Source organism: Seriola lalandi, unplaced genomic scaffold (assembly GCF_002814215.2).
Source record: "Seriola lalandi dorsalis isolate HSWRI2012SDOR001 ecotype SW California unplaced genomic scaffold, Sedor1 jcf7180002054760, whole genome shotgun sequence".
In the NCBI taxonomy this organism is placed as follows: Eukaryota; Metazoa; Chordata; class Actinopteri; order Carangiformes; family Carangidae; genus Seriola; species Seriola lalandi.
The window spans coordinates 493,809-506,411 of NW_019525313.1; the positions used below are offsets into that span (position 1 = coordinate 493,809).

Here is a 12,603-nt window from a genome sequence, read left to right on the forward strand (position 1 = left end):
TATGAGGTGCTATATGTAAGTGCTTTAATTTGAAAGTTCAGTCACTACTAACCAGCTAGCCCCCAGCTAACTGCTAACTTACAGGCATGTCTTACAGGCAGACTAACTCCACCATCTTGTACTGCAGCTTGTGACAGTGGCTCTTGTTCTGCTCAGGTGGAGGACTGCCACGTGCCACTACGCCAAACTCGCAAGGCTGCAGAGCAGAACAAGGACTAACATTGGCAGCTGCAGTTAGCGGGCTAGCTGCTAGTTTTCAACAGTTGACAGTGGGCTGGTTAGCTTTGATTTGTTGTAGTAATTCAGGCTATTAAAGTTAAAACTGTTTAATGATTTATACTAGTGGATATTTAGGTGCTAAGGGTGAGTGGTCTTTTAAACATCTGCCTCAGGGAAACTATTTACAACCACTGATAAAGATCACCCTATGGGCATGTGGGGGGGGGGGGCAGCCGGAGGTAACAGAGGTAGATTAGTAGTAATTTATGTATATATTAACTGTCTTCCTTTGAGCGTGCTGAGCTTTAGGTGACATTTAAGGTCGGAGTCAGATGGGAAGGAGGAAGCCAGCAGAGCCAATCAGAAGACGACAAAACGCCCGTGCACATTTCTTTGTTTGTACTTTTATAAATACACTGGATCAGGGAGAGTTAGTTTGTCAGACTGTGGACTGACCAACACTTGTTATTGGTTAGGAAAAGGCACATCTGATCCAGAATTCTGTAATTGTTCATTGCTTGCTGAAAAGATTCACTAAACAATTTGAACTAAATTCTTTGGTGTGGACATTCACTGGTCTTTTGAGTATTTTGAACACTGCACTCACCCTTTTTCTCTAAACAGCAAAAGCTCCTTCAGATTGAACTTTTGAAATAACTAAATATAGTACCTTTTAATGACGCAATCTGTACAATTCATCTGAAAGGTAGTTCATATACCAAAATAAGATTGTCCACAATATAAGATCGCCAGATCGCCCACCCCTAGTGTTCCTGTTTGCACTGATCAGGAGTACCACTCTGAATTTTGTTTAATAGTTTGTAAATTGACAATAAAAGCTTTCTATTCTATTCAAACTATGATGAATAAGGCAGGTGTTTTCTAGCTGAAATTACTATTGCAGCATTACTTGAAAAGCTTCCAAATATAAGCCAATACACTTATGTCCATGTATTGGCATGTTCTGGAAACCTTAAGCAAAGGTGTGTTACTTAGAAGATACGACTCAGTCACGAGGGAATAATGATCATTGTGGGGTTTGTGAAGGATGCTCCTACCAACTGAAACCACCCGATTAGAGCAGAAATGAAGTGTTCAGCAACATTGCTTTACTTGGCAACAGAGAAAATGCAACTTTACAATGCTCACAACTTGGAGATCTGTCAGCCGTCTGTAAGCTGATCTACTCACCAAACGAAAAATGTCTCTGTAGACCCACATCATCATTCATACCATTTCCTTTCGATGTTCAACAACTACAGAGAAATAAAGCAGTTTCATGGTCGGTCTACCCGCTGTGATCGGTGCCACAGATGGAACACATGTAAAAATCATTGCACCATCACAGGACGAGGAGGTAATTGTAAACAGGAAAACAAAATCCTTTGTGCAAGGAGGCGCAGAAGGAGCACTGCCAGAGCCCCACAACATGACCTCCAGCAGGCTACTGGTGTACATTTTTCTGATCAAACTGTTATTTTGTTCTCAACAAATTATACATTGTACATCAATAAAGATTTTAAACTCGAATAATTCATTCATCAAGATCGGATGTTGTTAGCAACCGGCCTTTTTAAAGCTTCAAGAAATCAGGACTGGGGTATTAACTGATGCATTTTACGTTTTTGGAATAAAACGTGAAAGTGTCTTGAGCTTGTGTTTTAATCACAGACCTTATTTCAGCCCTCTAACCAAAAACACATTCAACAAACCAGAGACTTAAGGATCAGGGAACGGGAAGTGTTAAAATACAACTAATATCCAGTTTTAGGACTCATTCCTGCAGAAATCTATTAAGCCTCATTAAAAACAACTAAATGTAGGTGGTATTAGTTACCACAAATGCAGAGCCTGAGCTTTAATGTTACTAACTGATGTACCCTTTTTCATTCCAGCACCAGTCACTTTGTACAGAATACTACTTAATATCTAGTTAATTACTCATCCTGTGTATGACGAATTTTAAGTCTGTAACCATTTGCACCATATCATTACAGTTTTGTAATGTAATTGCTCCAAGCTCCAGCAAATCCTAGTATTTTAATATTTTTTAACCCATTGCTGTTTCATTTAGTACTTGTGTATGTCTACACTGGGGTGTGGGGAAAATGGCATTTCGATCCTGTGTATGTCATATTTACATATGGCAGAATTGACAAAGTTGACTTTGAAAAGGCAAACTACTTCTTGCATAGACACTGGATGAACATAGTTTGATGCAGAATCATCCACTAGGAATTAATTCAGGAATGCATGCAGTGGTAGTGAGCATCTTGAGACACTGTGCTCATTTCATGAAATTTCCTGAGACCAAGCTAAAACCAGATACTGAGTAGGTTTTTGTGTCTAGTGTTGCGTACCTCTACTGGAGTGTAGTGATCATACAGCAGATACCAAGGCCGTGGTCTTGGGGGCTGTCTGACCAGGTAATGGTCTGGTGGATAAGGATGAAACGTTTGTCTCCCCTTCATGTCTCTGGAGTCTGCTGGCGCCACCTTCATAGTCTCCATACATTTCCCCAGCGCCATGTCCTCTATGGTGGAGAAGTGTGTACATTCCCCGGTGTCAAAGCCTTTCACAAATCTCCTCAGTGCTTCCTTACTGAGGACGTAACCTGCTCCTCCACTCATGTAGCCTTGGCTGATGAAAGGGGCAAATCTTCTGCCCAGGTACAAAGGCTTCTCTGGGTCATATTTGGACAAGGTGTAGCGGAGATTCTCCACGACCACAAATGTGTCATCATCCGCTTTCAGGAACCAGTCTGCTTCGTCCAGGTGGTGTTGGTGTATGTACTGGAAAGCACGAATGGTCTTCCAGTACAGGTTGTCCCTCCCCTCACTCACATTCAGCTCCACAGTGGGGAAGTCAGTCTTGACAGAGCTCATGTACAGCACTTTGTTGCAGCGCTTGGCCCACGTTTCTCTGATGTGCTTGGTTCTGGATTCCATGTACTTGGGTCCCGTCATGATCCAACATAAGACCCGTGTTGTTTGGGAAACATTAGCTGCTGAGCTGTTGTTCTCACCTGGAAGTATAACAAGCACAAAACATCAGAAAAGTGTTGTATGGAACTAAAGTAACAAAACTAAGTAAGTAATCTCTGGTTACATATTCAGTTCCACCACTATATCATGGTGAAATATTCTGATGGTAACAATACTTTCAATAATTTCAGCATGGCGCTCCCGTCTTCATTAGCAGTTTGATTTGCTATAAAATAACCAGTCAAAACTAGAATCACCTCCTCCACCAACCAGCCAAGTTAAAGTCTCTCCTTCCTGAGTTACAGTGTTGACTAATGGCCGGAGGTGTTTTTACAGATTATAATGTCACAGTGAAGTTGACCTTTGACGTTTTGGATATAAAATGTCATCACTTCATTTTATCCTTGGAGACATTTAAATTGTGTCATAATTAGTGTATGAATTCATGACTTATGGCAAAAAACGTGTTTTGTGAGATCACAGTGACCTTTGACCTCCAAAATCTAAATCAGTTCATCCTTGAGTCCAGGTGGACATTTGTGCCAAATTTGAAGAAATTCTCTCAAAGCGTTACAGGGATATTCTATTGACGGGTGGAAAAACCTGAAATACTGCCTCTGGCTCTAACTGTCATCGGTGCTGAGCAAGGACAGTAAAGGCACAAGTAAACCTGGATATGACTTGTTATGCTAATATTAACTTTTGGCTACTTTATGAATGCTTAAGGTGAGTCAGACTGCACATGTGTACGACCACTTGACCTCCAGATCTTCCTTCAGTTAATTTTGCGGAAAGGTTGCCGTTTGTTTTCATTTTGTGAGTCGGAAAAAGTAGGAGGATATTTCTTTTCACCCATACATATTTTTTGTATTTTCACGTTGAGTATGATTGTATTTTGGGTTTGTGAAACAAGACGTGTTCAATATTTTGGCGTGCTCATGTAGTTTTAGAGAGCAGGTGGGTCTGGGACATGTTAGCTAGCTAACTTTGCTGCATGACCCAGGTCGGTCTAATTTTATCCCGCCAAGCCCTGCCAATCCTTGAGCATATGTAAGCATGGTATGTAAATATCATTGTATAACTTTATATTAAGTCTATGAACATTACTCACAGCAGGCGATAGCAACACTGTTTACAGTTCGTACAATACATGAGTTTGTTCCGGGACATCACAGAGAAAGCTGTGTTGCACATGCCTGCTGCTTCTTCACAATAAAAGCTCTACATCCAAGAACTAGCAGGACGCTTTTATTGTGAAGCAGGTACAGGAAATGCTATGTGTTTGCATCATGGATGTAATATAAGAACTGGATACCGAATCTAAAAATGGCACCTGTTCAGTTGTACAGAAATTGCTGGCTTCCGGGTTACTTCTGCATTATGCGGCCCACTGAATATGCGCAGCAGTGTCACTCCCATCATGCCTCTGGGCTATGATAACGAGCAGACGGTGTTCTGGATTGGGCGCTGCATGTTCATAAATCATCAATTTATACAAATGACAACAGCAACAAACAAAGAAGATAATGTTCTGAAAAATAAGATGGTGTTAAACCTATGATTGTTGATATCATGGAAAATTCGTGTTGAGAGTTATTTGTGTGGTTAAAGGGAAAACAAGTTATTCAGTTAAAAGCTTTACTGCTTAAAATCACAATAAATCATAATCGGACTAATATATTAAATTATCAATAAAAGTGCTGATTTTAACACATAAAGAAAACATTCTCATCACCATGACAGAGTCAACAAATAAATTTTCACCAAAATAAGACCAAAATCTTCTTGTCTGAACATCAACTAAATCAAATGAACTGAATCAATCACTGTGAAACTTTTAGCACACAAATGAAACTTAACTAACACAGTGGAAAGTCTGTTGAGAAAAATAAAGTGATGCAGATATGTTTGTGGTGTATTGTAAGCAGCTTATTAAGCTCAGGAGTATGTTTTATTTATTTCATTACAGCACGTCCCCTAGACGTTAAAACATTGTCGACATGAGTGAACACAGCATCGAGCAGTGGAAACATGAGTTTATTTACTACTATAAAGTTCGTATCTTTAATTGTTGAAATGAAATCCGCGGTGATTGGCTAATTGTTGTGGTAGTGGCTAAACTAGCATGTCGCGATACTGTGCACAGGGGATCACGTCTGCGTGGAGTAGATGCGCAGAGGGTTGAAACAGCGCTTACCTGGTCTGCTGACAGCGAAGTTACTTTTGCTAGTTACTGTGATTTTAAACACAAGTTGTTTTTTCACAATGTATCGTTTTTCATAGGAAAAATGAGTCGCGTCCCTGGGATGCATGGATAGTGAGTTTACTGCGTCCTTTCAGATTTTAATGCATCCCTGACGCATTAAAATCTGAAAGGACGCAGTAAACGTAACTAGCAACATCACTGTTGTCTTCCTCCCAGAGGACTGGTGCCCCATTTCAACGAGAGTAAATTCTAAATTATGGCGTTAACGCTACATATTATTGGTGCCCCGTGTCAGGCGATTTTTAATATCACCGTCTCTACTACAAAAAGAATATTTGATTAAGCTGCATATTGGCACTTAATGGTTAAACCTGTAACCTTGTCTGTACATTCACCGCCGACAGTAACGCCCAGACCAGTGGTGGCTGTAGTGTAGCTCTAAGCAACTCCGCTAAAAACACCGATAAAAGTGTTGAGGCTACAGACTGTAGCTTTAAGCTATTTGTCAGAAATTACATGCAACAGCGTGATGAAACGCTCATAGAAAAGGCCTGATGGTTGGTACCGGCTATTGCGTGTCCCAATAGTCGTTGATCCGCCCTGAGTGTGGCTAAATTTATCCGCGTATTCCAGTGAATTTAGACCATCTCAGACCCTCCGTGCTAACCAATCAGATTAGCTACCTGACCCGCTAGCAGCTGTAGCTGGCACTGCCGTTACAGTAAAGAAGTTATCTCCCCCGTGTGATCAGACTCACAGCGTTTGTGTCTTGAAAAGGGTGAAAATACCCGTGTTGTTGGACTGGGAGAGAATAAAGTGTTTAACTGCCTGTTTGGAGTCTTTAAGCAGACCCGTATTGAACAATAGCTGTTACTTTGTTACTGTGTGAATACCCTGTGGTCTGAGTAGTAACGCGATATAATTGTGTTTGATTGCTTTAAGTCTCAGATGATTTGTGTTGCAAACAGCAGTTACTTGAAGTAATTCTTGCTCTGTAAACACCCCTTTTTTATAAAATATGTTAAGGAATAAAGTGCCTGCTTGCTCGAAGTTCCAGAGAGGACTTTTGTTAAAACGTTGTGGTTACTGAACGTAACCGAACCCGGTGAACACTTTTGCAGTTGAGCTTGTGCATGAAAGTGCTTGTGCTTTACTGAACGTCCCAGACCGGACTTGCAGTGATGTTACAAATTTATTCAACACAATACCCACTCGCTAGGCGTGCTTGAGGCCGCCGCGCCTCGCTGCTTGTTATTTGAAACTTAGCAAAGAAGTTTCTCTGTCTGTGCTCTGAGTGAAAGGAAGCTTTTCCTACCTGGCTAACGCAGGTCTATCAGTGGGCGGTACTAAGGTCGTCATTACTGACGTCACCTCACCCCCTCTCCTTGTACAACAAGCTGATAAAAATCTGGCATCATCTGGTGGCCGATTTGGTTAACTAAGTTTGAGGATTGCATTATTCAAACAATGAAGGTGTGCATGCAACAGATTAAAATCTAATGCTGCTAGCTTTGTAAATTCATAATTGGCTATATCAATTACTCACACTATTGAATTAACCCAAGTTCTTAATTCTACATTTGAAGTGATTAATCTAACACACTTGTAGTTGTTAAACTTAAAGTTCTGATTCAATTGAAGCCTAATCATTTTAAAACTGCTTGTGGTTCTATGAATCTAGTAAGCTAACACTAGTAACAGCATTAAGGAAAACTATTTTAGACAAATAGTTTCAATTAAGCTTTTCTTCCTTTAGTATAAATCCCTATACTAACCCCAGATTTAGATTACATTATCAAATTCTTATTAAGTGTCAACGCTATTTGAATTTGAGATTTCACATGTACTCGTGTGTCTTCACACTATTATATATCACTTCAAATTAAATGGTTCTCTCCTTTTAAAAGGCATTTTCCCCCACATTCTAGTAGGCTACATCGGTGAACATCATATACTGATTTTAAGTTTACTGTAAAACTTGCCAATATCTGAGTCTTTTGATTCTCTATTCAGTGTGACTGCCCTTTTGCCGATGCTCTTCAGTCTGCATTGCTTTCAGCTTCGATACTATAGGGTGGGCTTATCAATTGGATGTTTTAATTTTGGAAGTTATTGCACCTGGATCTGTTCAATTTGGAGTTCTATCTCTAAGGTGATCTCTGCTCACCAGTGACATCTTGGGAGGGGGTTCCAATTTTGACAGTAACTCGGGTCCTTAACTTTCCGATTTTGAGTTCTATCCCTTTGAGGTCCAACTTCCTTAGAGTTACTCACTGCTGAGGACTGCTTACTGTGCTTACAGTGGCACAACTGAAACAAGAGTGGCTTCCTTTTGGTGATTGATTCTCTCCTCCAGAGTAACTTTTCCTGTCGCCTGTGCACCTCAGTCTGCTCTGCTCTCAGCTTTGACACTATAAAGGTGATCCCTTCAATTGGAGGTTCCAATTTTGACAGTTACTGTACCTGGACAATTTTGACTCGTAGACGAGTCCCTGACTAAGCAACCAAAAGACATGGCACTGACCAAAATGTTAAGTAGCCTGGCTGTTGTGTTAACTGCACAGGTCAGACATGCACACAATCGGTTCGAATGGGCAGGAAATAAACTGAAATCCTGTGGCCCACAAAATTTATAGAAACTATAGGGAGAAAATCAACAAGAAATTATAGAAAAAGAACGGGTAGCCGTTAAAAGAGAACTGCAACATTCTCTTAAGATAGATCGAACCCAACAACCATACCTGACTGAAACTTCCCAAGAGGAAAGAAAAGATGAGCCACCTAATAGGGGAGTTCAAGGAGGCGTTTCTTCTCACCTCTTAAGCCAGACCCCTTCGGGGCCAGCAGAACTCCTCTGGACTTGACTAGAGTGATTCCTCCTTCGAGGTCTTATCTATCTTCAGGCACCCACATATCACAGGGTCCTTCAGATCCAGAGCTAGATAAGATTGCTCACAATATATCACACTTTGAACCCAGTCCTGATGGTTCTCATGACATCACCACCTACTTGAATGACATCGACTTTTACCTGTGAAGGTTCCCAAAGTCTACTGCTAATGACAGGATGTACCTGATCAAGGTGACATCTAGTCATGAGGTAAGCAGATTCATTGAGCATCAACCAAACCATGTCAGAGTGAACTATGACCTTCTCCGCCAAGCATTAGAGCAGGAGTTCTCTGACCATACTTCTGGCTTAACTGCTGCTATAACAGTTAAGCAGGGAAGACAAGAACCTCCCCAGCAATATTACTATCACCTTCTTCAGGCATACTTTGGCTCTAGAAACAAACAAGGGATGGAGGAAGACTTGAACTTCAAAACCCTCTTCGTCCAAAACCTCCATCCTGGTACCAGTCATCATCTTGGTGTCTTGGCAAACCCATGCACATCAACCAGCCAATGGCTACGCGCACTCGCCTCGCTTCGATTTGCAAAACAAATGCAGTCCCACACTAAACAGGCAGAGCCGGCTACCATTTTCAGCCTCAGCACAAATTCTTCTTGCCCATGGAGCTAGAAGGTGCTCCTGGCATTGAACTGCATGGCTCAGACGCACACCCTTCCAAAACTTATTGGCCTGCTAAGTAGCAAAAACATTTTCTGCCCCAACCAACTTGTGAGGACCATAAGTCTTCCAGAACACATTGGTCTGACAAAGGACAGAGACACTCAAGACTTAAGTCAAACTTTTACGCCTCAAATCCCCACCGAAGCAGGTTCCCACCTAACAAATGGGAAAACCGTAATGCTTTTGACTATAAGGGACAGAAAAGGCGAAACCAAACTCCACTACATCAGCATCAATCTGATGAGAACATGAACAAAGGCAAAAGCAAATGATCCTTTCAGCAGAAAACCGACAATGCTGAAATTAAGACTAAAACATCTAGTCTTAGCCAAGAAGACCTAAAAACTATCAAACGTCTTTTCAGTGACTGGCTTAAGGAAGAAAGCTAGAAAGCTGATCTCTTCCCAGTCACACTGGTAGCACCAAAGGGTACACTGCAACACAGTCTCTCAAACCAGCCCATCGAGGTGGTTGAAGAACTTTACCATGGCCCCAGTGGACCAGAGCACAAGTCTGCCAACCTCTGCCTACCTCCCCCTAAACACTGCAGCTCTGTGCTGTGCTCTTGAGGTGAAAGAGACCAAAACAATGGCTCAATGTGTCCCATCTGACCGACTGATGTTTCAACCAAACATGGCGCTTTGGAGGGCACATCTAGGACATCCACCCTGGGGTCTCCATCGCACCCCTACTTTTGTTCCCACCCTCCCAGCCCTGATTTCTGCGTTGTCACTCAAAAGCTGCTGCGCCTTCTATATGTCTTAATGTCTCAACTGCCGTTGCTGCCATGCCCACTTTCTTTGGTTCCTGCCATCAGGTCCATGTTTCTGAGTCACTCACTTCTCCTATGCTCGTGGTGCCTCAAAACCACAGGGTATGATGCCAATTCAGGCGCACAAATCACCATGTGCAAGACACAGGAGGACCAAGACCATTTCTGCCCTTGCCCAGACACACCTGGAAAAGAGCATGAGAAATCACAAGGCCCATTATGACCAAAAAGCTTCCCATGACAAACTCCAAGTGGGGGACACATGGTTGTATCACGCTCTCACGCAAACAACTGAAACAGCCAGTTCAAGCACTGTAAGACTTACCTGTATGTCCCATCCCCACTGCTCACGTCCCCACAAGTTCTTAGATGAACTCCTTCCTGTTATGCACCACAACAAGGCTAGCAAAACTCAAGAAAAGCTAACTCCCAAATGTCTCAACTGCACACAGTGCAAACCACACAAAGCCCTCATGAGACTCTTCTGGGACAATCTTGTCCCAATCAGGTCATAAATAACAAAAATCTGTAAGCACCCACAGGTGCCTATTACCAGTAGTTGAGGTTTGACAACCGTTCTCACTACATGCTTTATGACAATTTTAGAATCAGACTATGAAATAAAGTGCACACTTGAAACATCCTAAGGTGCCAGGTGCGAGTGTAAACAGTTTTAGTATTGGTTGTGTTGAAAAGAGCTGGTGTTGTGTCTTCAGTCAAATCCACCTTTCACAATCCTCTCTGCCATTTAAACGTACGGTATTTGTCGACTGCTTAAAATGTGTACAAGTGGGGGTGATTCACCAGGCTGCAAATACACTTATACAGTGCCTATAGAAAATCATCATACCCTGTGAAAATCTTTACTTTTTGTCACTTGACACCCTGGAAATTATAATAAATTAAATCAAACTTTTTTGAGCTTCATGTACACATAATAACCCTCATCATTAAAGTGAAAATAACATTTTAAAATATTCTGGAAAACTATTAAAAATTAGTTAATGAAATACCTGATTTGGTTAAGTGATCAGCCCCCTAGAGTATACCATTATAAACTTACTCAGGTGCAACCAATCAACTTCCAGATCAAACACCAGGCTAATTGCCTCCCACCTGATATTAATTGCAATGGTTTTGATTACTTTAGAATAAAACCAGCTGTTTTCTTGAAAATTCCACTACTCGTAGTGCATGGTAGTGAAAGGATTCAACATGGTTGGAAAAGTACATTCAAAAGAACTCCGGGATAAAGTTGTAAAAAGGCGCAAGTTAGGTGAAGGCTACAAAAAGCTTTCGAAAGCTTTATCTATCCCTCTGAGTACTGTTCAGAGCATCATTAAGAAGTGGAAAGCATATGGCACCACCAACACCTGGCCTAGATCAGGCCGTCCGTCCAAACTGGATAACCGAGCCGGAAGGACATTGATCAGAGAAGCTACTAAGAGGCCAAAGGCAACTTTGAAGGACTTACAAGTCTTTGGCGAAAACCAAACACAGCACACCACCCAAAACACACCATACCTACTGTGAAGCATGGTGGGGGCAACATTATGTTGTGGGGATGTTTCTCTTCAGCGGGGACTGGGCAATTGGTCAGGATCGAAGGGAAAATGAATGCTGCCAGGTACACCCAAATTCTTGAGGAAAACCTGCGTCCCTCTGCTAGACAGCTGAAGATAGGCAGGTCATTCACCTTCCAACACGATAAGGATCCTAAACATACTGCCAGAAGAACAAAGCAGTGGCTTAAGGATAGGAAGGTGAATGTCCTTGAGTGGCCAAGTCAGAGCCCTGACTTAAATCCTATAGAAAATCTGTGGATTGACTTGAAGAGAGCAGTCCATCGCCGTTCCCCACAGAATTTGACTGAACTTGAACAATTCTGCAAGGAAGAATGGGCAAATATTCCCCAATCTAGGTGTGCAAAGCTAATAGAGACATATCCAAATAGATTGATGGCTGTAATTAAAGCAAAAGGAAGTTCTACAAAGTATTAAATCAGGGGGCTGATGACTTTTTCCAACCCTGTTATTCTAGTTTTTCATTAATTTTCAGAACTGTTGCCTTTTTTGTCATTATTTTGATGTTGTACGGCTAAATTTGTAAATAAAACTGGAAAAAGATTTTTTTTTTTTTTAATGGGTTTTGATTTCAGGCTGTATGACAAATAAAGTAACTATTTCAAAGGGGTATGATGATTTTCTATAGGCACTGTAAGATCCTGCTCAAGACCACAGGTGCAGTAGACACACTGCTATGCCGCTATCAATACTATAGGTTGTCTATGCTCACACGCAACTGGTAACCATGCTATTGCCTGCTATGCTTTGGGATACTGGTCCCACAATTTTTAGTTTAGCCATTGTACCATTTGACATGTTTACTTATACATATTTGTCCCTCTTTCCACCTTAGTCAGCACCACAACAGACTGAGATGGTGTAAATAACGTGATAAATGTTAGATAACCCTGTATGACTAGTTAACCCCTGAGAAACTAGGTCCAATTAGTTTAAGCAATATAGCTTGCGCGCTCTCTCTCTCTAGACATAGGCCCTTTTGTTTAACTGCTAACATAGCTGCCATAACAAAAGATAACTCTCCACAAAGGATAAGAAATAATTCAGCTTTGCCTAGATTATAGAATAGCTACTCAGTTCAAAGGACCCGTCTCCCACAAACAGTCCATGCTTTTATTATGCCAGAGAGACACAGAACCAGACCAAAGGTCAAACATAGGCAAAATCTCCAGTTTGTAACAATAAGATTTTGTCTAATGATATTCGATTGTTTCTTATATAGGACGAGTAACAACAAAAGGTCTGATTATCACTAAGGTGTGAAC

General features: G+C 41.4%; 1 protein-coding gene across 1 annotated transcript in view; it reads right to left on the reverse strand.

Annotated features, from left to right (window-relative positions):
• Window positions 1–12,603, reverse strand: part of c1galt1a (core 1 synthase, glycoprotein-N-acetylgalactosamine 3-beta-galactosyltransferase 1a) — a 25,135-nt gene that overhangs the window by 5,855 nt on the left and 6,677 nt on the right. The window contains exon 3 of the mRNA XM_023424908.2: window positions 2,580–3,244. Within this exon, the coding sequence (XP_023280676.1) occupies window positions 2,580–3,244 (665 nt within the window). The remainder of the gene's footprint in view (window positions 1–2,579; window positions 3,245–12,603) is intronic.